A 23690-nucleotide genomic window follows, 5' to 3' on the forward strand; every position below is an offset into this window, starting at 1 on the left:
CTGCACGATGGTCTTGAGTTCCAGCACTGCACGATGGTCTTGAGTTCCAGCACTGCACGATGGTCTTGAGTTCCAGCACTGCACGATGGTCTTGAGTTCCAGCACTGCACGATGGTCTTGAGTTCCAGCACTGCACGATGGTCTTGAGTTCCAGCACTGCACAATGGTCTTGAGTTGCAGCACTGCACGATGCCACCCTGCAAAAAGTTTGGACCACTTACGGGATAATTTCCATTTCAGAAGAAATGTCTGAAACATCTAAGAACTAAAAAGTTCTTCTTTATTTTGTCCAGTGCTACCGGTTGAAACTTCTGGGAACTAAAAAGTTCTTTATATTGTCCAGTGGCACTTGAACTTTTTGTTTTCCGGCGGGCTCATCAACCCGCCCCACCCCAAAACAAAAGTTTAATGGACGAGTTCGGATTCATGATGAACTGTGGGCAGATATGGGACCAGATAGACCGTAGTTAGGGCATCACTGAAAGGAAAAGAGAGATACAAAGGTACAAATCTGGGGCCGAGTCATTAAAGAGCAGATAGATTGAAGAGACAAAGATATTTTTACAACAACTGAAGACAGATAGAGACTCTATTCAATCTGGGCTCTCACCGAGCCAATGTAGAGAGTAAGCAGAACGTCTGCCTTTGCTTCCCTCTTCGTCGAAGCCATTTGCTTTACCATGCTCATGTGCTTTTTTTGTTTCACTTCCTGCACATGATCAGACATGACCAGCTTAGGTTCCAGTGTAATCCCCAGGTACTTTCTCTGTGGGTCAGGTGTAAGTTTAGTCTCATCCATTATGAGAGATTTATGTTTCCTGGTGAACAGGGTTTGGTGTGTTTTGAAGCAGTTTATTGCCATTTCTCACAGATTTCCACTGTTGGTAACGGTCGTTGACATGTAGCACCAAACTGCTGATAGACAACTTAACCGCTGCTGGCGTATTATATTTTAACTTGTAAAATTTGACATAACTTGAATCACTTCTTCGTGAACAAAACTAAAGATAACTTTTATTACGATGTTTTAACAAATTCAACACGAGATGAAATGAAATAGTAATAATATAAATAATATAATATATATTATATTATATTATATATAATAATATAAAATGTTTTTTTAAACTAAATCTAACTCACTACAAAACCACGTCTTTTCACACTAGCATTCTGGAGTCGACTCCTCCCTAAGACTGCTGACAACAATGCAGTTTATCTTGCATCATTCACAACCAATCACTAACCTCTTTCCACGTCACTATAGAAACACAGACACACTCCATAACACCCGCATCTATGTCTAGCATATATAGGCCTATGTATAACATATATCACGTTTAAGTACCACTACTAGAGCAGCAGTTGTTGTTTCCTATATAAGCAGATCGACGGCGTATTGTAGAGATTGGCAATTTACACGTTCGGTCAAATCGTTAATGTCCACAAGAAACAGTGTCAGGCCTACAGGAAAGTGCAGAACCCTGATGCAGCCCTTGAACGGGTGTTTTTTCGACGCAGCTTATGCTATTTCCGCAACATGTTAGAATTAATCTATCATTGTATTAGGTTGTTATTGAAAACATCTTTTATTATGAACAAATAAATATATGAGCAAAATGTGACCAAAATAATTCTGTGAACAGTATTATATAAGATCTGCATATGTTGGCCTACTAAAAATACTCAGCTTCTCTATTTACTTACACTGGACTACGTTTGTGTATGAATAGACAGCGGAATCAATGTAAACCGAATCATAACAAATAAAATACAAAAAAAAATGGCTAAGGATGGAAGTTGTCTTTTTAAAATAGGGTAAGTATGGAATCTAACCTAGATCTAGATTATATATATATATCTAGATTCTAGATCTTATATTTTTCTTATCTGATGAAATGCAGACGTCACTTCAAAAATAAGAAGATGATAATTAGACCCTATATAATATTTTCTAGATCTAGCGTCACTCAACCCGAGTCTAGATTCTAGATACTACTACTAGATCTAGTTCATACTAGTATTACTAGATCTAGATCTAGAATCTAGGTAGGACTCGACTCTACTGACTCTAGAGTACTAACTAAGTTAGTATAAGTATTGTGCCCTTCTTTTGGAGTTTAACAAATCATACAAATGTTATTGGTATTTACCAGAGACCTTATATATCAATCTGTTAAGTGTTGTGTTTAGATTTTATGGTCATTTAAGTAATATATGAAATAGATCTATATGAAGAATAATATAACTCAATATTATAATTATAATATATCTTTTCAATCAGCAACATTTCATTTTCAAGTCACAACAGACACACCCCCTCAAAAACACCATTATAATAGTAAGATCACTCAATTTAGAAACATTTCAGGATAGAAAAAGATAAAGAATAAAGAGGACATATATATACATTTTTTATTCAAATGACAGATTCTTTTTCTTTTTTCCTTATGTCATTATAGAGCATGGAATGAGTTACAGGAATCTGTCAGGAAAAAACAATGGCTTAGCAAATTTAAAAGTCTCTTTATCTAATTAATATGCATGACTAGATAAATGAATGGATATTGTAGGATTTAATTATATCAATCACCTTTTTTTTAGGAACGTCTATAATTAATAATAAGATAAAATATAGATTTCTAAATATATACACTTAAAATTGTATAAACGATAGATCTATCTATTAGTTTCTTTCATTTGAACAGATACTTCATTTACTCTAGAACTCGATTTGGTCGTTACTTTCACCAGAATGATATCAGGAAATCAAAACTAAAACTAGGTGATGGAAGGCATTCTGAGCTAACACAGTTTGATTATGAATGTAAGCATGAATAATGAATTGAAACATTTTTCCAGTTTTACTTGTAGTGACTCCCACATAGATCTTAGTCTTAATAATTTACATCCATTTTCCCCTAAGCCAGCTAGGAGAACTGGGCAATCTAGAACACACAGGTTTATAAATTTGTTTGAAGGTATTAAGATTTTTCTTGTTTTCAGCAAGATGTCTAGTTGCTTTTGTTTAGCCAATGCTACAGATGTTAACAAAATTATCTATTAGAAATTTGAATGGTTGAAGTGAGAAAGATGGGTAGACTGAAATGTTCTTTTCAAAAAACTGTTTTGAATCAATTTTGTCACTAATGCCTCTTGCAAACAAAAATTGTATGAAAGGTGCTACTTATTTGATTTCACTTAATTTTATGTTTTAAGCATTAGTAATAAAACAGTTTAAATCCTTGATAAATACTAAAAAAGAAATAGATATATATAGATAATTACAATTCAAATGCAACAGATTTTTGTAGTCCTTTTCAAAAATACACAAAAAAAAAAATCAGCTTTAAATCAGCTTGTTAGAATTATCTAAATTGTATATACTTAATGTTATTCTAATTAGAATTTTGCCTGTAACTCCCTCTAGAGAAACAAATTTACATTCTCTCCTCTCTTTCCAACCTCTTAACCAGCTTTTTTTTCTCCTGTAGAGTGCACTTTATATCCTAGTAAAAAAGAAGTGCATGTTGAATTTTAGTAAAATAAAGAAGGAGGCTACATTGACCAATACTGAGATGTATCAGACATTTTGAGGTACAGACAGCTAACATACTTCTGTATTGGGGGAGAAAATCTTTGGTCTTACAGCAGACCTGTTCTGTTGTCAAAACAACAAAACGATATACAAATATCAGATGCATGATCTACATGAGAAAGTCAAGTAAAGTCACTTTAATTTAAAAAACAAAAATAAAATTATTCAAATATTGGTTGTTTTTTTTTTAAAATAGTTTGTGTTGACCTTGCATAAATAGTATAGATTCTAAAAAGTCCTTCTTAGACGATGAAAAAGCTTACACCTCCTAATTAAAGTGTTTGTATTTTAAGTTTTGAAAGTTGTCCTCCTTGTCAGTACATAGTACCCCTTTCATCAGACTAAAGCTTCCCCCTTGTCAGTTTGAAAACAGTTTGAGAAATGGTATGGTAAATAATAAATACTTTATTTTTAATCAAGATATGTATAAATTTATTTACATTTTACTATATCTTCATATAATCTTTATATAATTTTATCACCTTGCAATTAAACTTATTATCACTATTATTCTTTCTAAAGCTTTGAGCATTCTTCCAATACCTATGGTGCTTGACAACTATGCATATCTGGTCACAGACCAAAAAAATCATAAATCTGTTCTCATAGATCCGGGTGATGCTGAAGCTGTACAGGTGATGACTGGGGCAATAATCATATGATTATTATAATGGTTAATGTATACATCTTTTTTTTTAATTTTTTATTTCTTTGGTTGATAAAAAGAATATTAAAAAAAAGCATTCTCCAACTTAGGTTCATCTTCATGATAATTTTGGTTTGTAAATTCTGCAACCTTAATTCATTGACACATCATGATTTGGGTTTGTAGATCCAGCAACCATAATTCATTGACACATCATGATTTTCATTGACACATCTTGATTTGGGTTTGTAGATCATGCAACCATAATTCATTGATACATTATGATAATTTGGGTTTGTAGATCCAGCAACCATAATTTATTGACACATCATGATTTGGATTTGTAGATCCTGCAACCATAATTCATTGACACATCACGATTTGGGTTTGTAGATCCTGCAACCATAATTCATTGACACATCATGATTTGGGTTTGTAGATCCTGCAACCATAATTCATTGACACATCATGATTTGGGTTTGTAGATCCTGCAACCATAATTCATTAACACATCATGATTTGGGTTTGTAGATCCAGCAACCATAATTTATTGACACATCATGATTTGGGTTTGTAGATCCTGCAACCATAATTCATTGACACATTGCAGTTAATGGAAGAAATTTGACTGATACTTCATATGTTGATCAGTTATTTAATACTGTATACTTCCTGAACTAAGGGGCTTAGTGGACTTTTAAAATAAATAACTCCCTTTATTGTTGTTTACAGTTTATTTAATAAAGATGCCAAAGTGCTTGAATAGGACACTTCTCCAAGTGTTAAACATTGTTTTGGTACTGTGTAATTAAGGAATAGAATCTGCAATGCTTATTTTTTCTTTTATTTGACCAAAAAGAATTGCTGTGTTATTACAGTTATGTGTGAATTAGGACTAGCTTATTATTAATGACCACACAAGACTACATAGGCTACATTATTCAGCATTCAAATTTTTAAAGATAAAAATAAATTGCAATGTTTTGATTGAAAAACACTGAACTAGAATCAATGTCAACTATGTTTTAGAAAGTCCTGAAGCTGAAGAATGTCGAGCCAGAAGCCATCTTAGTCACACATAAACACTGGTAATTGATATTTGTTGTATTCATTCAAGTTTTGACCTACTTTGAGAAGTTGTATCTGAGAAAGCTCATTTCAACTATAAAAAAAAGTAAAGTTTTACTTTGAGGCCTATATATATCTATCCTGTTTCTGGTAAAGCAGCCATTTTGGCAAGATGGTCATTTTAGCATGGGGTGTTTAGCCACATTATATGTGTTCATTTTATTATGTCTTTAAAAGAATGATACTTAACTATCTTTTGTGTTTTTTGTGTTCAAAAAAATTTTTCATGCAAAGAACAAAGTTATATGATTTGGGATTTTGTTGTGTAATTATTGTTATATCACCAACATGTGTGTGTGGGTTTTAATATTGTCTGATACAATATTCACATCAAGTCTTGTTATGTCTTGTTGTTTGTCCATTTGTTTTGAAATCAGTTTTAAGTTCTAGAGTGAAAGTCCAACGCTTCCTCCATACTGAAATTATTTTGTGCTCAAAATGGAGGAGCTTAGAACATTGGATTCTGTAGTGCTAAAAAATGCATACAAATTGTATATACCTTTTAAAAAACAAAGCTTATCAACAATTTTTTTATTTGGTACTTTGGATACACCAAAAAGCTAGCTAGGTCTAGTTTGGTTCATGTACAAAAATCTCCCATAGTGCCTCCCCCCCCCCCCAAAAAAAAAAGAGAAAACGTATGAAATTCATCCTTTGCAAAACCTTGCCTGTAATTTATAGTCAAGCATAAATTTCTTGAAATGTTACACTTTCATGTGATGAATTGAACAGTAACATTAATTAATTATTTTTTGCAGCAAAACAAACTTAGACTAGAGAGGCTAATGTCTGTACTGGTTTCTTTTGAAGATCTATTCAATATGTAATTCCTGTATTTGTTCAAAACCAATAGGAAAAAAAACAACTAATAACATTGTACAAATATGCCTATATTTTATTTAATTTAGTTGTAAAGGATTTCATTTTTTTTTTTCTTAATCAATTCAGGGACCATTCTGGTGGCAACAGTGACTTGAAACAACTCTTCCCACATGTTCCTATTTATGGCAGCTCTTTAGATAATGTACCTGATTGTTCTCAGTAAGTATTGTATTGCTATGGTATGCTATTGTAAAGTCTGTGTCCATTAGCAATGATTCTCAAAATATGTCTGTATGGTACTGGGATCAGGTGCCATATAGAAAGCATTTGAAGTTATTAAAAGGGGTTGCACACTATTATGGACACATGATGGCAAAAACTATAAGTATAATTATCAATGCTTGAAAAATAGCAACATTAACACCTAACTTTAAACCTACTAATGCCAACTTAAGCATTATTTAAATTTCATTTTTTTTTTTAAATAGCTACTTTATGCAGTTATCCTGCATTTATAGTGAGAGATTCTTCTAGTACCATCTGGGATACCTTGAAATGGAAACTTTAAATGAGAATTCTTGAAATAGAAACCATATGTTTATTTAAGCATTAATACACTGACTTGAGGCTTTTTTAAACCTGCCCCCTTGTTTTTACGCTATATGAACTTAGGTACTGTAACTACATACATACAGTAGACAAAATAATCATCTTAGTGGTCTGGTTAGTAAATGATAAAAACACAGCTAAAATAACACTGTAAAGTAAGTTTAAGAACAAACACATAAAACTGTAGAGTGATAAAAACCAGTTAAAGAGTGAAGCCACAAAAACTGCTGGCTGAAGTGGTAAGGGAACATGGTCATGTTTGTTTTTTTGTTTTGGCATCTTATCAATGACAGAGTTTCCTTTGTTCTATTGTGCTTACACAGGCTTTTTGTTCTATTTCAGTTACATTTCTGATAGTGATGTACTTACCTTTGGGGATTTACAGTTTCAGACCATTCTAACACCTGGTCATACTGTTGGTCACACTGTGTTCCTGCTTGATGGAAGTAGATTTGGAGTTAGTAGTCATCTTTTCTCTGGAGATTGTCTCTTTCTTGGGGGATGTGGTAGGTACTTAGTTTTTCGCCTTTCATGAATCTCAAATCTTGGTGGGTGGGTCATATTTTCTATGGCTATGTCTCTTCTTGATGTGAAAGTAAAAGTATTTTGTGAAATATATCATTTAAAAAGAAATTAGCATTCTAAATGCTGATTGTTTTATTTTTAATTTTAGTAGTTCAGTAAGCAGTGGCTGAGTGGTAAAGCACTTGGTTTCCTAACAGAGAGGGTCCTGAGTGTGAATCTCTGTGAATATTGGGATTTTTAATGCTCCTCTGAGACCACCCAACTATAATGGGTACCTGACATTAGTTGGAAAAGGTAAAGGCGGTTGGTCGTTGTGTTGGCCACATGACCTTTACATCATCTGCCGTATGCATTGCAAGATCTGAAAGAGGGAACTTACTTTTTTTAAGCAGCATTTAGTGATCTTTAATAGTTAATTTATTTGACTATTATTATAATAATATGCTATGATTTTGTTCCAGGGCGTATGTTTGAAGCTCCACCGTCAGTGATGCTGAATTCATTGGACATATTGATGAAACTTGATAATAAAACTTTGATGTGGCCTGGTAAGTTTATGTTAATTGAGTTTGATTAAAAAGAATATTTTCCCACTTGGAATCTTATAATAGATTGATGGATTTCTAGTCTGAGAATTAGCAATTGCTATTGTCAACACATTTTCTGGGTTCACTTTACATGGCTGCTTGCAAGCTACTATTATTTCCATGCTGATTGCTTGATCATGATGTAGGAAGTTAAGCAACAATGTGCAGTAATTTTCTTTAGAAGTACATTAGAAGCCTGACTTAACGGCTTAGGTCTTCCCACGCCATTCAGCACATTGGGCGGCAAGCTGTCTCCACAAAGATCTGCCACTGGCAATGTCTGAACCCTCCTCCCACCTGGTGTCCACTTTTCTGAGGTCCTCCATGAAGGTGTGGTGCCAAGTTATATGAAGATTTCCCTGCTTGCAATTTCCTTGTATTGGTCTCCATGTCATCGCAACTCTTGATATGCGTAGTTCATTTTGTCGGAGAACATGTCCCACAAACCTCATGCGACGCTCTTTTACAACCACACTAAGTGTTCGACTCCCAGTTCGGCATAGGATTTCCTTGTTTGAGACCCATATAACTGACTCCCAAAATCCATCTCAGCCATTTTTGTTGAGCCACATTTAGTCTTTTTTCAATTTTGGCAGATGACTTCAATGTCTCACATGCATATGTTGCTGTTGGGATGATGATCATGTTAAGAAGGTGTATTTGAAGTCCAATGGCTTGGCTTGTCCAAATAGGCTGCAGCCTTTGTAAAATGCTCCCTGCCTTTCCTATTCGGCACGCTATGGTAGGCTTCCCCATCATTTGTTATGATGCTGCCATTAGAAGCTTTAATGATGCTTTTTATTCTGAAAGTATATTATGTCATTTTTCTTGAGTGTACTTAGTACAATTTATTTCCTGATGATTCTTTATTAAGAAAGAAAATATTTTGTCTCCTATGCAGGTCATGAGTATGCCATGGATAATTTAAAGTTTGCCATATTTCTTGATCCAAATAACACAGAGCTTCAGGTACTGCCATGCTAGTGTTTATGTAAGCGATGTTTTGTAGTGAATAGTGAACCTTCTTTTACAACTTGGTATCAGCAAGCAATAGCAGCACTTACATAGTAGTAAAGTAAACTGAAGATTTTAATTTTTTTTATTGTAATCTTACCTTAAAAATACACTTTTCTGCTTATATAAAAGCCTTAACAGGAACACATTTTTTTATAAAAAGTTATGCCTTCTCGTGTAAGTCCTCTGTTGCACTATATTGACAAAGAAATAAAGTTAAATTATTTTTTTAATACGTTTGCTTTATTTTCTACCTTTTTTTTATTTTATCAGAAAAAATATAACTGGGTAATGGAACGGCGAGAAAATTATCTATGTACAGTAAGTGCCTTGTTAATAAAACATTTTTGTTTAAATTTCAATATTGGAAACTTATTTCTTTTTGACCGTGGATTTATTGAGATTATTGTAAAGATATTTTAAAACAAAAATTAATTTTACGTCACTGATTACATTATGTTGAACTCATTTAGTGTCCTTCCACATTGGAGGAAGAGAAAAGTTACAATCCATTCCTGAGAACATCAGATAAGTGTATACTCAGTGCTATAGGTATGATTGACACTGGGGACTTCCATCAACCATCTAATGAAGAAAGAGCCAGAGCATTATTGTTGATCAGAAAATGTAAAGATGAGTTCAAATACAAACTTTAATTTGGAATCAAACATCTGGGGCTTGTTGCAGTTTTATAGAACTATTTGTTATTCCCTTATTATAATCTCATTACCATTAAGCATTAAAAAGTAATTTGCTTAAGTAAATTTTATTTTTTTTCTCTTATATTGTATTTTTTTCTCTTTTAAGTAATGTCCAAAGTAAGGTGAACATAAAGTTATACTGATTATGTTTGGGTAATGTAAACTAAGGTCTACCTAACTATAGACATTGTTTGTGTGAGCAAATATCACAAGATTATTTTTGTAATCCTTCAATATATGATGCCAATCTAATTAGATATTTGAAAAAAATTGTATGTACCTTATTTTCTGTTCAAAATTATTCTCTAAATCTTTTAGCATGAGCTTCAAAGAAGCTGGTGAGTGTCAATTATGCAGTTCTTTTTAAACTATGCAGAAAAATATGTATTTATTTACTCTGCAATTTAAGAGCTATCTGTTGTAAAATGTATTTACATGACAATAATGTACATGGGAGTTGTACTTGGTATAAACAAATGCACAAATTTGTTGGTGCTATGACTATAGTACAATGTGATTTTTTTTATAAACATGATTTATGTAGTGTTTATCAAGTATTTTGATTGGTTATCAATTATTATGCCAGTATTAAGTATGCACTACTAATCTCTTTATGCAAATTATTTCTAATCGAAATGTAAATGTACTTTTTAATATTATGTTTTTTTACTTTTTATGCTGATTTGTGTTTTGTAAATATTTAATAACATTGACTTCTGGTACATCAAAGTTAACAATAATACAAAAAAAAATTTAATAATGCAAAAGTTTTGATGAATATTTCAACAGGGTCAAATGTATAACTCCATGGATACCAATAGGGTGTTAACTGGCAACTAAATTTAAACATGTAGACTTAATTTGTTTACAAGAAATGTCCATGCATATTTAAAATGAGCTTTTTATTCTATCACATAATTGTAAACCTTTTTTTCTTTGTTGACATTGATGTACTCAGAATAAAATCTAAGTGATATTAATTTCTTACAGTAACTGTTACATTATATATACAAAATTTTTGTTTTTCCAATAAAATAATTTAAAGTACATTCATTTTAGTCTAATTATTTGTCAAATGAAGCTTGATATTTAGTTACCTGATTACTAAACTAGTATGTACTCATTCAAATATTACCTATTTTGATGAAATGAAAATCATTTGTAATACCAGTAACCAATTTGATAATGTTACTGAAATATGAAACTACAGACATCTCGTGCATTACTCCAGATATTAATTTTTTAGTATTCACTTTTAAATTAAAACAAACTAAAAAAAATAGTGAAATATTTTACATCTATAAAAATTTATTTCATAGCCAATAATTTAGAAATCGTGTACAATTAAATGTCATTAAAAGTTCATTTTGTGTTCAAAAGAATACAATAAAAAAAATCATTTTGTACAAGTCTAAATTTTGTCATAAGAATGTTTAGACTAGAAATACTTGTATATGTACAAAGAAATGGACATTTAAACCATGCGATGAATTGTATCTCTGTCTGCCTGGGATTCTATATTATGAAGGTTGTTCCACCATTTTTGTAAAAAGTTTGTTACTATAAGCTTAAACCAAGGTGTTAGCAACAATTCTTTGTTGTTTCCTTTCTCTGAAAAAAAAAAATGATAGTCTCAACAATATATACAAATAGGATTTGTCACACATAAGGGAGGAGGGGGTAAATCATTGGGGAATCTAATAATAATCTGGGTAATGGATTAGCTGACACTTCACAAGAAGATAAGGTTGAAACTAAACATCAAATGTTCTGCATCATTTCATCAAAAAATTAAATTGGATTCAATTTAAAATTAAAGGTTTGGCTTTTGACTGAATAAAATATGGTGCACCGTTACACCCTTTTTTTCAAGCAAGGAATTAATTATCTTATAGACACAGACTTCAACCAGGCACTTGGCATGTAGAAATAGAACAAAGGTCAGCACAGTTCTTTTTTATTTTTTTAAGAGGATACCTTCAAATTACACAGAATCTGGCTTTTTGTTTGATCAGTTCAAAAGAAAACCAAACACTATAATTTAGAAATTAATTATAAAATAGACTTAATTGGTTACAAAGATAAGTAGGAACTGGGGAAACCAACATAAATAATGAATCACCCTTCTTAAGCATTTCAATGAAATAACAATTTAGACTTGAAAATCTCAATGATAAAGCAAGAAGGCTCTTTTTGTATTTTTTTACAATTTCCAGTTCATAAACTGTTTTTCATCAATGAACAAGCAGCTTATATTTCAGTCTTTTAACTTGGTCTGAACTTTGCTTAGAGTTCTAAAAGTTGGGTAGCATCTAAGTAGCTTTTGCATGTATGAATTCATTTTAAACAGATGAAGAAAAATGTTCAATCAGATATTACCATGTGTATAAATATGCAAGAGCTTTCTACAGCACAAACAGTGGCTTTTTCCTATGGGGGTTACGTTAAATTACTACCAAGAAAAGACATACTTACCAACAATCTCAGTAAGTTCCTGCTGGGAAACATACCGATAACTTTTGACTTCATTAGGGTTAACTACTACATCAACATCTCGTTGAATAAATAGAATGTAGTCTATTTCATGCTCTCCCCATTTATTATCTTGTGGAACATTTTCAGCTTTGTATAAAATTCTTGTCAAATAATGGAAGTCCTCTAGAGGTACCTTTTGAAAATAAAATATTAAACAATATGAATGAAATGTATGAATATGAATAAATACAAATCAACTGGACAATAAATGTATATATATATAAAACTGGAGCTTCTTAACATTTTATGTTCATAAAGACCAATGGAGCAGTTCAATATTCACCTAAGAATCATAGATAAAAAAAAATTAACTCCCATTGTTCATTATTGACAATAAATTGCAAATTACTTCATCGTTAAATATCTTTTCTCACTTATAATTACATTTTAGATGTTTGGGCAAAATTTTAGAATTCAAGCAAATGTATGAAAAATATTTTTTTTTGTTGAAAAAAAAAAGGGCTTTGTTTGGTTGGAATATGAACTGTCTTAATATAAATAATTTTTATCTTTTTAAAGGCTGCAATTTACCTATTTGTTTTGGACACCCTATGCACTATTGCAAGACTAACACTGAATTGGATTCTGAATCATGTTTACTAATTTATATGCGTTGTTGTTGTTTTTTTGTGTCTTTTCTACCCAAAACTATTCTCAAAACCTAATTCAGATTAGTCCTCCTAATGCTTTAAAAAGTGGGGAATCTTTTTGCATTTTTCGAAATAGCATTTTTTTCCCCCCAGTTGAATCAAGTTATAGCGAATCTTTTCCACAAATATTTTTTTCTTAAAAATGAAAAAAAAAATATCAAAACAAAATAAATTTAAAATCTGAATGATACTGGAGATATAAACTGTTTTTTATTAAACATATACGTAATACAAATATTAAGTGTTCAGCAACATAAGGTTTGATAATGTTAGAAAAATTATGATATAAAGCAGTTTTGCAACAAACTGGAACTCTAAATTTGTATCGATATATTTTATGAATCCACTGCCACTGAAAGGCTTTAAAAACTATTAATGAGATTTCATTTTTTTTTTTCAGGCTATTTAGCGATATTAAACCTTATCAGAACACTGACCTGTTCAGGTACTATACCCAATTCATGTTGCAATTTTCTTTGCGCTGCTCTGATTACTCCAATAGCATTTGCTTCTTCAATCTCAGCAGGCACATTTAGTGGGTGGCTACAGCATGTATTTGTGAAATGATCTGAAAAATGATACAAATCAGTAATCAATTTAAATAAAGTGGTAAGATTGATGTATTAGTCTCTACTGATAATTACAGCCTGCATAGCAGTAGAAGTTTATTATTTAAAAAGTTATCTGCACTATTCTTTTCTTGATAAAACTCACCTGGAAAAGTAATTTTGGCTTCAGCTCGCTGCTGTAACAATAATTCTCCTTTAGTGTTGAATAGAAAAACACTAAAGGCTCTGTGTAACATGCCTAGAATAAAATAAAATAAATTTTAGAAGGTATTTGACCCAATAAAAAAGATGTTTAAATTTTACTTTAGTTTCATTGTGTTTTTGTGATTATAACTGATACTACTTTTAAGGGGAAAGTAAGGGTTCAACTTTTCTCTCTACTTTATAATTGAGAAATCAATATAGAAATATCCCTTCCTCCACTGAAAGATGAAAAAAAAAAGGAGGAGGTATCTGGGAGAGGGTTTCCATGTTACCTTTGCAAAATTTATTTATAAAACAATTGCTCGAGTCTGGATTCAAACTTGGTCTTAAGCCTCCATGGAAGGATGACATGAAATCAATGAGCTATTCAAGTACTTATATAAATTGAAGGTTTTAGGGTTATCTATTGTCAGTTTTAAATTTAGCAAATGACCTAATTCTCTAAAGAAGGCTTATCTCCCTTAGCTTAGTACATTTTCCATACAAAACAAAATTAAATTAATTATGACTAATTGATTCAATAATTGGTTCATGTTTTATCCTCGAAAATGAATTATTGTGCAAAGTTTCAGCTTGATCCAAGAATGGGAAGTGGGAGAGATAAAATGTACAAGTAACCCAGAGACAGAGTGAGTTGATATAAGCTTTGTAAAGGAAAAATGGACCATTAGACAGCAAGAGTATTCTTTAAAATACAATTACGGTAACTAATTGGATCAGTGATCTGTCTTATTTTGAAAAAGTGAATCTCAAAATCACAACATACCTTTGTTGATATTGTCTAGTAGGTGACATTCTTTCTTGGAGGCAGCCCCAATGGCATTATCATTTTCATCCACAAGAATACATTCTTCTTCCATTAGTTTCACTTGGATTTCATCCAGACCACTGAGTACATCATGGGTCGACATTCTTTAGAAAGATGATGAATAAATTGGTTAGAACATTTATACATAATTTATTGCTTAGTATTTATTTTATGCACTGAATACATTTATATCTTCACTATTTAATTAATAAAAGTATACTTATTGAATAGGAAGGGGATCTGGTGATACTAACATATACTCACATAACACAACATTATATCCTCACACTGGTAAGATAGAGGTGGTGGAGAAAATGTGAACACTGTACTCATGACATATAATACATATTTCTGATTGAATTTAAAGAATTATAAATGTAACTATTAGAGGACTAATTGTTGCCCTTCATTACTACCTTTAGAAAAAAAAAATGCATGACATAATCAGATTGTTAATAATAAGCTTTAAAAAGAGATACTAGAAGAGTGAGGTTAAGAAATATATATTTTTTTTAAATATACACCACATACAGGGTCTCACATTTTTTTTTCTTTGGTTCATCTCTTTTCAATCCTTTTAAACAATATTACGACCATAATGATTAATTTCAGTTGGTCAACCTTCTATTTTTTTTTTGGGCTCCAATAAATCTATATATGTCAAAACATTTTTTTTAACAAATTTTATGAAGCAGCAATATATATGAACAATATGTGTTAACTATTTAGATTATATTATAGATCTCTAGATCTATATTTTTTTTAATAAGTTAATTTTTTTTGTTTTACATTAGCTAAAGCCTAAATATTTTTTTCGAAATATATAGATTTATATACTAGATCTAGTCCAGATATCTAGATTTAGAACACTTTTTAAGTAGATATTTATAGACCTATATATATAGACTATATTATCTCTATATATATACAAACGCAAAGTCTAGATTGACTAGTTCTAGCCTAGGTCCATAATTCTAGATCTAGATATACAAATACAATCAGTAGACATGATGGTAAAATCTGTACTTTGGGAATGGTGACAATAACCATATGACACTAGATCCTGAATACTGATAAAGATTTAAGATAGTCTATCTAGTTGCTATATTGTCTCTCATCTCATCTCATCATCTGTCCATCAACTTTCGTCGTAAGGATGCTGTATGACAAATCCCTATACTTTTCCTGATCAACAGCTGCTCTAAGCAGGATATCAAGAGACAGGTCCATTCTTTTATGTTATCCAGCCAGCTTTTCTTTGGACAAACCTTTCTTCGTGCTCCCACCACTGAACCCTGAAGAATACATTTTTAACAGTGAGTCATGTCTTACATTACGACAGAACCAGTTCAGCTTTCATCTATTCACAGTATTGAGGAGTTCTTCTTTTTGCCAGCCAGAGTGTTGACTTGTACTTGTCTTCTTTTCCTAATAATAATAACTGACACCCAACATTTTTCTGTAGCATAAATTTACTATCAAAAGCTTGGATTCTTCTTTCAGCCTCAGCGTTCAGTGTCAACTTTCACAATCATTATTGGAGTACAAAACTACTCGCGAAGAATACAGTTTTAATATTACTAGGAAGCTGATTTTACTCTTCTTCCAGTTTTTCTACAATTTGGTCATGGCAACAGGTGCCACACTTAAACGGGTTTTTATCTCTTTTATTGATCTCTTGCTAGAAAATGAGTACTAATAGTATTATACAATAAATATTAATTAGATCTAGATCTAGTAATATATTACGGTATATAGATCTAATAGAATCTAATAATTCTAATAGAACTAAATTTTTAAAGAGAAGAGTAAAAAGACTTTACTCTACTCTGATTTTAGATCCTAACTAGAATCTAATCTAGATTAAATCTAATTAAATCATTCTAATCTAAAAACTTACTAAGAATAACTAGATTTCTAGATCTAGTTATGGAATCATTGATTAAATTGATGCCCCCACCCCTCCCCCAATCCCAGATTGATTAAGAAAAAAAAATGATCATTAAAATTTTAATTTCTAAACAAACCCAGAGGAGACCTAGATCTATAGATTTAAAATATAACCTGCGTAATCCATAATTTCCATACAACGAACAAATGCGTCTACTTTCATTACTTTCAACGTGACTGTAGGCAACAATTTTTGTTTGTATCAGACTGGAACAGACAGTCACTCTTTTGTGACTCAGCCGGCGTAGAAGAATCGAACGATGTCCGATAAATAAAAAATTTAAAAGTTCATGTTGTCTCACAAAATTAACAACTCTATGGGAGTGATTCATAATTTTACCTTCGTTCAAGTGAATATATTAATCTTAATAGATCTAGAGTCTATTAGTTTAAATAGAAAAGCGATAGTAGTGAGAAATAGATCTATAATTTAGAAAAGATGACAGACTCTACTCTAGATTGCAACAACATAAGGTGATAAATTCGAATAACCTTTGACCTCTGATGCCAACTCTCCTTTTTTTTATAATTCCTTTTTTTTCAGGCTGCAACATCTTCATGGGGGTAAAAAAAAAAAAACACGGGTGGATACGTACGGTTCTCGAAAACGGCTTTAACAGTTTTCCTAGAAATTTGACGATTGGTGTAAATCTTTTGGAAAATAATTATCATAGTAATCAATGTTTAACCAAATTTATTTATTCAACGATGATCAAATTAAATTAGATCTAGATATTCTAGATGTAGGCCTACAATTGTAGGCTACAGATGCACTTGAAAGATCGTCGTGTTAATGTATAAAAATGTATACATGTATTCATCTAATTAAATAATGTGTATTCTGGACTCTAGCTATGTCTATTGTTAAACTCGTGTTTTCTAAACATGACTAATTATAATCAATTTAATAGCTACAGAATAAGGTAAGACGCTACAATATTCCTTCTTATATTATCTTATATAATACAGACGTGTTACTTCAAAAAAGAAGATGATTACGTCCTACGCGTCATGCATTTAGTCATGCATATTAACCAATGACTTAAATTCTGCCAAGTCACTGGTTTTCCTGGCTAGCTCAGGCAAACCATTCCATGCCCAAATAGCACTAGGGAAGAAGGAGCATTTGTACAAATTTGTCCTAGCATTTGGAACGAGGAATGTGCCTTTATCTTTGTGTCTTTCTTTCCTAATTTTCATACATCGACTCAAATCCATAAATAGCAAGCTTTTCTTTTCTTTTTTTTTTTATTTTGCCTCGACACTGTATAGTATTGATAACTTGATAAACGAAGTAGGCCTATATTTATAAACTATATAATCAGGTCCGGATTTAATTAAGTAATTGCAATGCAGGCAGAAAGCAGGATTTTTTGTGGAGACCCTCTACACCTCATACGCTTTATTAAAATCCACTTATCATTAATAATACATATATCTAAAAGCATGCCATATTTTTGAAGAAAGAAATACTTGTATATTTTATTTCATTTTCCTTCTTTAAACAAACATTTAATATCCATAATTTAGTTTTCAAAATTTTATTTTACAGTTTGTGGAGGTTAAGAATAAGCCGGGTTGACGCGTTGTCGTGAATCCGGAACTGCATTTAAATATATTAGGCCTACGAGCATGGTACGCTAAAAGTGGACACTTTTTAAACAACAACAGTGTTGCCAACCGTAAGATTTAAAGTATTGTCAGTAAAAATGCGAAAATAAATGTTTAAAAAAAACAACAACAACACGTGAACCTTTCGGACCCGTCAAAATTGGGATTTTTTTAAAAAATCTCGTGTGTTGGGGACCCTCTCTTGTGGAATTCCCCAAGCAGTAGCCTCGCTTGCTCAACCTTAAATCCGGTCATGTGTATTTTAATAATTTTTATTTAGTTGTCAGATTTTGATCGTTCAATATGACGTCCTTGACATTTAATTGTTTGTTTCTTCTAATTTTCCTCTTTTCATTTTCATAAGTTTTTGGCTCCATTAGACCTACACTATATCGCCACAACATTTTTTTCATATCATATTTTATTTTTCGTTTATTGCTTGGAGAACATAAAGTCTAGATTAAACGGTGTCCTAAAAATAAAAGTAAAATAAGTAGTGTAAACAAAAAGAAATCACCAGTGCAATATTGTAAAGCCCCTGACTTAAAATGATATACAATGTGCAATATAAGCTTACCTATTTGCAAATGTTTAATACCTCTATCATTCGGTGTTTCTCAAACTAGTGTTCCGCGAGGCCTGAATAGGTGTTCCACGAACTACTAGAGTAATTAACTAGTGGGCCACCACGTGATTTAACCTCTCTAAAATGAATAAGCAAATTGTTCCACTAAGCACGCCTACTCTGAATGTGCGGAGTGTTCCATTAAAGAAAAAGTTTGGGAAACACTCTCTATATAAATGTTGAGTAATATTTTAACTGTTTAAGTCAAAATCTTACGAAACTTGGACTTGCAAGAGAGATATATATAGTATGTTTGAAAAAAAATAATTTTACAATCAATTAAACTCTATAGATTTATTTATATGTCATATCACACACATCACGATTTAAAACATAATTAGCCGACAGGCATGGTTATACTACTCAAAACTATCAGATACCTTCTCACCCCCCCCCCCCCCACACTTCCTATTTTGCCGCCAAATAAAAAATATAAATTAGCCGCCATGAAGAATGCACATCGTGTGTAGGCTATATATTTACTCTTACATACTTATATAGACTTAGCCTAATAGGCAATCATTTATTTTATTTATTAGAAGTACAACTAATCCAGGTCAGTGCTCGAAAAGAGTCAAAACATAGACCGTTACCTCCGTGACCTATGTCGAAGGCGCCGCATAGACCCTTGAAATCCCTGATCAAATGGAACGAGTCAAAACATAGTCCCTTGAAATCCCTTATCAAATGGAAATAGTCAAAACATAGTCCCTTGTAATTCCTTATGAAATGGAAAGAGGCAAAACATAGACCCTTGAAATCCCTGATCAAATGGAAAGAGTCAAAACATAACCCCTTGTAATCCCTGATCAAATGGTAAGAGTCAAAACACAGTCCCTTGAAATCCCTGATCAAATGGAAAGAGTCAAAACATAGTCCCTTGTAATCCCTTATCAAATGAAAAGAGTCAAAACATAGTCCCTTGAAATCCCTTATCAAATGGAAATAGTCAAAACATAGTCCCTTGTAATTCCTTATGAAATGGAAAGAGTCAAAACACAGTCCCTTGAAATCCCTGATCAAATGGAAAGAGTCAAAACATAGTCCCTTGTAATCCCTTATCAAATGAAAAGAGTCAAAACATAGTCCCTTGAAATCTCTGATCAAATGGAAAGAGTCAAAACATAGTCCCTTGAAATCCCTGATCAAATGGAAAGAGTTCATCAAGAGGACATAAAGGAAAGACTGACTGTCCAACAAAATCCCTGTTCGAAGATATCCCCATCCACTAGCAAGATGAGCATTTAATCGTATCCGCCTTGTCCTGTTAGGCCAACGCCTGCATAGGCGAAGATGGATGCTCCTACTATACACCACCACCAACCGTTAGAAGAACACAAACACAGCGTACGACGCCTGTAAGAACGACGTGGTGGACGCCACACTGACTGGCTCTCCTTTCTTTCCCTCCTACCACGAAAGTTCACGAGATATTAAGATTCCTTCCCCCGTTCTCCGCTCCGCTGTCTCCTCAGGACATGGTCACAAGTGTGCCATTTAGACAATGATGAAACGTTCAGCTGGTACAACAGGACCTCGTGGTTCTTGTGTGTGTGAGATTGTTGTTTATTAATTTATATGTAATGAAATTGTACAGCGTGAGGGATTTCGTTTTCTTTTTCCAATAGTGCCTGACCTATAGAGGCGAAGGGGTTGAGAGAGGCCTACAAGGACCATTGGAAGCCTATTTATTATTTTTAAGAAGACATTCAAGCCTGTTAAATTATGCGCCCACCAATACGTGTGAAAGGTCTTTACTGAAACAGTGTAGTGATACTAATGCTTGTGAAAGTTGGTAAATACATATGAATATTTTTCTGTAAATGTACTGATATAGAGCGGATGGCTTTTTTTTTTTTTGCGTTGCGCACTCAAACTAGTTTTGTAAGAGGGGACACCATCATGTTCTTGAACTCTGTTACATGAATACCTAGATACGCCATTCAGTTACATGAATACCTTGATACGCCATTCAGTTACATGAATACCTAGATACGCCATTCAGTTACATGAATACCTTGATACGCCATTCAGTTACATAAATACCTAGATACGCCATTCAGTTACATGAATACCTTGATACGCCATTCAGTTACATAAATACCTAGATACGCCATTCAGTTACATGAATACCTTGATACGCCACTCTATCTAATTCATTTTAATTAGGGAAAGTAAAGACTGTCGGCCATTGTGCTGGTTATAGACTAAATGAGCTTTACACCGTCTGCCTCATGGTTCGCAATTTCTGAATGGGGAACTTATTATTCTTATATCTATGATATCATTCTCAAAGAGACAAAGTCACAATTGAAAACGTTAAAAATAAACAAAACTTTTATTTATTTTCATATTTTACAAAAAGAGCTGTAGCAAAACGTAAACAATTTTGAACAATCTATTTAGTTTCAATTGTATCAACTTATTCATTAAACCAGAAATAGGCAGCTCCGTTAGTTCTTGCCTCTCTTTCGGAGATCACTCCGTTACCTGTCAGAACCAAAACAGATATGTCAATAATTAAATAACTTTTTTTTTCCCTTCGCTACTTTGTGTGTTAACTATGAACTAAATGTCTTACCATCTTCGTCAAACAAACGGAAGATGTGGGGGAAGTCCAATGAGTTGAGAACCTCATCACGGACTATGTCCATCTCCAGGAAGTAGAGTGGGGCACTGGCAGCATGGGGAAAACCTTCTTGTCTCCATCCGCTGTCAAACTCTAGCTTAGACACTTCTCCGTCCTCTAGATACACGGGAAATATGTTTTGTAATAGGTATTGCTTTCTATTATACAGTTTTACTTATAATTATTTGATTCTTTAAAAGTTTTAGCATGTTAACCCTAATTTTAATTTGCTCCAGAAGTTTGAGCTTTTAGTTGGAATAATTCAAATAAATATAAGATCGTTGTTCTCCTTTAGTCCTGGAACGACCATTGTTCAGCTCGTAGAAATTAGATAAAAGTTAGAGATTAGATTTGGTCGGAATGTTGTCGCCTGCTCGAGTGACCCTCGACATTAGGGTTTCGCCGCGCAGCAGTTTCTTCCCTCTTCACGCATCTGCTGTGTCCACAGGAGCGACAACAGTCGACACAGTTTGCGACCAGCTGCGCAGGTTTTGCCAGGATGCGCACTATGTGCTGCAAGCTAAGGGTCACTGGCTCCTGATTTTTTTCCTTTGGACTCAGGGTTGACTCTCGAAGCCTTGCCCTTATTTGGGTATAACAACCTTACGGAATCAATAAGTATTATTAAATTAAAAACAGGCCTAAATATAATCTTAGAAAATTGATTTTTTTAAATTTGTAAAACAAATTAAACAAAACAATATATTTACTGTTGTCATCAAAGTGTAGCCAGAATCTGTCGAACTCATTTCTCTGCATCAAGTTGTCACTTCCTGCATATAGATGAAACAGGTTGTTTCCGGTTCCTGGCTGGGCTGAGACGCTGCAACGATTCATGAAAATGTTTCAGTTTGAGATTTATTTTATATAAAATCAATAATATTTAGGTCTACATTACAAATAATTAAATAATGCTAGCACAAAGTTACTGTCTTTCATGTTTTCTTATTTACTAATGTAACAAAACCCTAGCTTTAGAGAAAAACAGAAAGTTTTTGTGATGAGGATATAGTATGAAATCTAGATTTGGCTGATTCCGTAAACCTACTAGCCGAACAAGGCCAGAGCAAGTAAAGCGAATGCCTTCATGTTCAATGTGTTTAATCTTTGCTCTTTTCGAGATCACTATATAAGGCTTGAGATTTCCTTACATTTATAAGCGTCTATGTGTGTCATGATTTTTTTTTCTTTTTTAAAGAATGTGAGAAAGTTAAAAATAGTAAGCTGACAAACCTTTACATTTAATGTATGCAATCTAAAGATCTTATCACTTTCGTAAAGTTAGGAAAGTTTGTGACGTTTCAATATTAAGTTACAGTTAGATAGGACGATGTAGTCACGATTTTCAGTTTAAAAAAAAATGTTTTTTTTCTCGATAATTAGGTTTAAGAAATTGTTAAGTTTTTACCATTTTTATAGTCCCACCATCTCAGGCAAAATCTAGAATTTGTAATACATTGAAACCAGAGTTTGAACTAATTAAGTTAAAACTGGTGTCACAAATTCGGAGTATCAAGTTCTTCACACAAGGTCGCTGATCATCAGCGTAAGGACATTAATGCGGTCAAACCGAGAACGCTATTCATTTATTCTTTTTAGCGGCCCTCAAAAAGGTCTGCCCATCCGTCCGTCTGTCTGTCTGTCCTTCCGTCCGTCATATTTTGATCGCAGAAACAATAAAAGATATTGAAAATCCGATATCATGATATTTTAGACTATTTAAGTTCTGGTGCAACTGCTACTTCTTTTTTTTTTTTTTTTTGAAAGCCAAACGTTTTATGATTTAAAATAAAATTTGCAAGCATTTTTTTAAATAAAAATATACTAAAATACATGGGAGGCTATATCAATAAGGGATTCTATAGATCTTTTAATAAAACTTATGCAAACGATTTTTTTCAAAAATAATATTATAAAAGTATGTGCATTACTTAGGCCTAACTAATTGTTAAACATAATTCTTTTTTTTTTTTATAAAGAATTTACTTTTGTTCTAAACTGGGGCGTAACTAGGGATTTGGGGGCCCGGGGGGATTGACCTCTTTGGGGGCCCCTTGCATTTTGACATGCGACATATGACATGAGATAATGTACGCAAAAATATATAAGCCCCAAATCAATGGTTCAGTATATCAGTAAACTTAACAAAAAGTAATCATCAAGACTCTTTTAATGAATAATACCGTTGTTTATTAGTTAAATAATGCACAAGTGACAAATCTCAATTGATATCACTTAACGTCATGCATTCTGTGCAACAAAGACATCTATAACATCAACTACATCGATACTTTGAGCACACGTAATTCCCATATGAAGCCTGTTTCCTCAATATGTCTATTGGTGATTGTATTACTGGTTTGTTGATGAAAAGTGCTCGTGCATCATTGAAAAAGCGATTTTCCATTTATTTCATCATACAAACAGGAAAAATAGCACAGTTTGTCATAAGCGTGTCTTCATCTAACACAGGGGTTCT

General features: G+C 32.6%; 3 protein-coding genes across 6 annotated transcripts; 1 reads left to right on the forward strand and 2 right to left on the reverse strand.

Annotated features, from left to right (window-relative positions):
- The first annotated feature begins 1658 nt into the window (after positions 1 to 1658).
- Positions 1659 to 10679, forward strand: LOC106051919 (probable hydrolase PNKD). Of its 2 annotated transcripts, XM_013207134.2 has the most exons (10): positions 1659 to 1818; positions 2709 to 2827; positions 4121 to 4233; positions 5274 to 5332; positions 6321 to 6413; positions 7146 to 7309; positions 7790 to 7876; positions 8817 to 8884; positions 9203 to 9250; positions 9403 to 10679. In XM_013207134.2, the coding sequence occupies exons 1-10, from the start codon at positions 1784 to 1786 to the stop codon at positions 9583 to 9585; spliced, it is 969 nt and encodes a 322-aa protein (XP_013062588.2). In that variant the 5' UTR covers positions 1659 to 1783; the 3' UTR covers positions 9586 to 10679. The 2 variants fall into 2 exon arrangements, with proteins under 2 accessions (XP_013062588.2, XP_013062589.2); XM_013207135.2 differs by lacking the exon at positions 2709 to 2827 and having other exon boundaries at positions 1782 to 1818.
- Positions 10680 to 10918: 239 nt separating this feature from the next.
- On the reverse strand, positions 10919 to 16833 carry LOC106051920 (isopentenyl-diphosphate Delta-isomerase 1-like). Of its 3 annotated transcripts, none has more exons than XM_013207138.2 (6): positions 16687 to 16833; positions 14355 to 14500; positions 13530 to 13622; positions 13253 to 13383; positions 12106 to 12298; positions 10919 to 11241 (listed from the first exon to the last, which is right to left on the reverse strand). In XM_013207138.2, the coding sequence occupies exons 2-6, from the start codon at positions 14497 to 14499 to the stop codon at positions 11105 to 11107; spliced, it is 699 nt and encodes a 232-aa protein (XP_013062592.2). In that variant the 5' UTR covers position 14500; positions 16687 to 16833; the 3' UTR covers positions 10919 to 11104. The 3 variants fall into 3 exon arrangements, with proteins under 3 accessions (XP_013062592.2, XP_013062591.2, XP_055868591.1); XM_013207137.2 differs by lacking the exon at positions 16687 to 16833 and adding an exon at positions 16461 to 16677; XM_056012616.1 differs by lacking the exon at positions 16687 to 16833 and adding an exon at positions 14661 to 14747.
- A 4068-nt stretch (positions 16834 to 20901) lies between these two features.
- On the reverse strand, positions 20902 to 22418 carry LOC106077517 (uncharacterized). Its single transcript, XM_013238251.2, has 4 exons — positions 22260 to 22418; positions 21922 to 22034; positions 21164 to 21328; positions 20902 to 21072 (listed from the first exon to the last, which is right to left on the reverse strand). Exons 1-4 carry the CDS (start codon positions 22298 to 22300, stop codon positions 21005 to 21007), a joined length of 387 nt encoding a protein of 128 aa, XP_013093705.1. The 5' UTR covers positions 22301 to 22418; the 3' UTR covers positions 20902 to 21004.
- Between the last annotated feature and the right edge of the window lie 1272 nt (positions 22419 to 23690).

This window comes from Biomphalaria glabrata, chromosome 1 (assembly GCF_947242115.1).
Source record: "Biomphalaria glabrata chromosome 1, xgBioGlab47.1, whole genome shotgun sequence".
NCBI classification, from domain to species: domain Eukaryota; kingdom Metazoa; phylum Mollusca; class Gastropoda; family Planorbidae; genus Biomphalaria; species Biomphalaria glabrata.

Excerpts from the sequence above, each read along its gene's own strand:
- LOC106077517 (XM_013238251.2), bottom strand. The coding sequence starts at position 22,300 with ATGAAGGCATTCGCTTTACTTGCTCTGGCCTTGTTCGGCTA. Across the intron at positions 22,035-22,259 it reads GCTCTGGCCTTGTTCGGCTA|CGTCTCAGCCCAGCCAGGAA; the intron begins GTAGGTTTACGG and ends GAATCGTTGCAG. Across the intron at positions 21,073-21,163 it reads CCGTTTGTTTGACGAAGATG|GTAACGGAGTGATCTCCGAA; the intron begins GTAAGACATTTA and ends TGGTTCTGACAG.
- LOC106051919 (XM_013207134.2), top strand. The coding sequence starts at position 1,784 with ATGGCTAAGGATGGAAGTTGTCTTTTTAAAATAGG. Across the intron at positions 5,333-6,320 it reads TTAGTCACACATAAACACTG|GGACCATTCTGGTGGCAACA; the intron begins GTAATTGATATT and ends TAATCAATTCAG. Across the intron at positions 9,251-9,402 it reads GAGAAAATTATCTATGTACA|TGTCCTTCCACATTGGAGGA; the intron begins GTAAGTGCCTTG and ends GAACTCATTTAG.
- LOC106051920 (XM_013207138.2), bottom strand. The coding sequence starts at position 14,499 with ATGTCGACCCATGATGTACTCAGTGGTCTGGATGAAATCCAAGTGAAA. Across the intron at positions 13,623-14,354 it reads ACTAGACAATATCAACAAAG|GCATGTTACACAGAGCCTTT; the intron begins GTATGTTGTGAT and ends ATTTTATTCTAG. Across the intron at positions 12,299-13,252 it reads TGGGTATAGTACCTGAACAG|GTACCTCTAGAGGACTTCCA; the intron begins GTCAGTGTTCTG and ends TATTTTCAAAAG.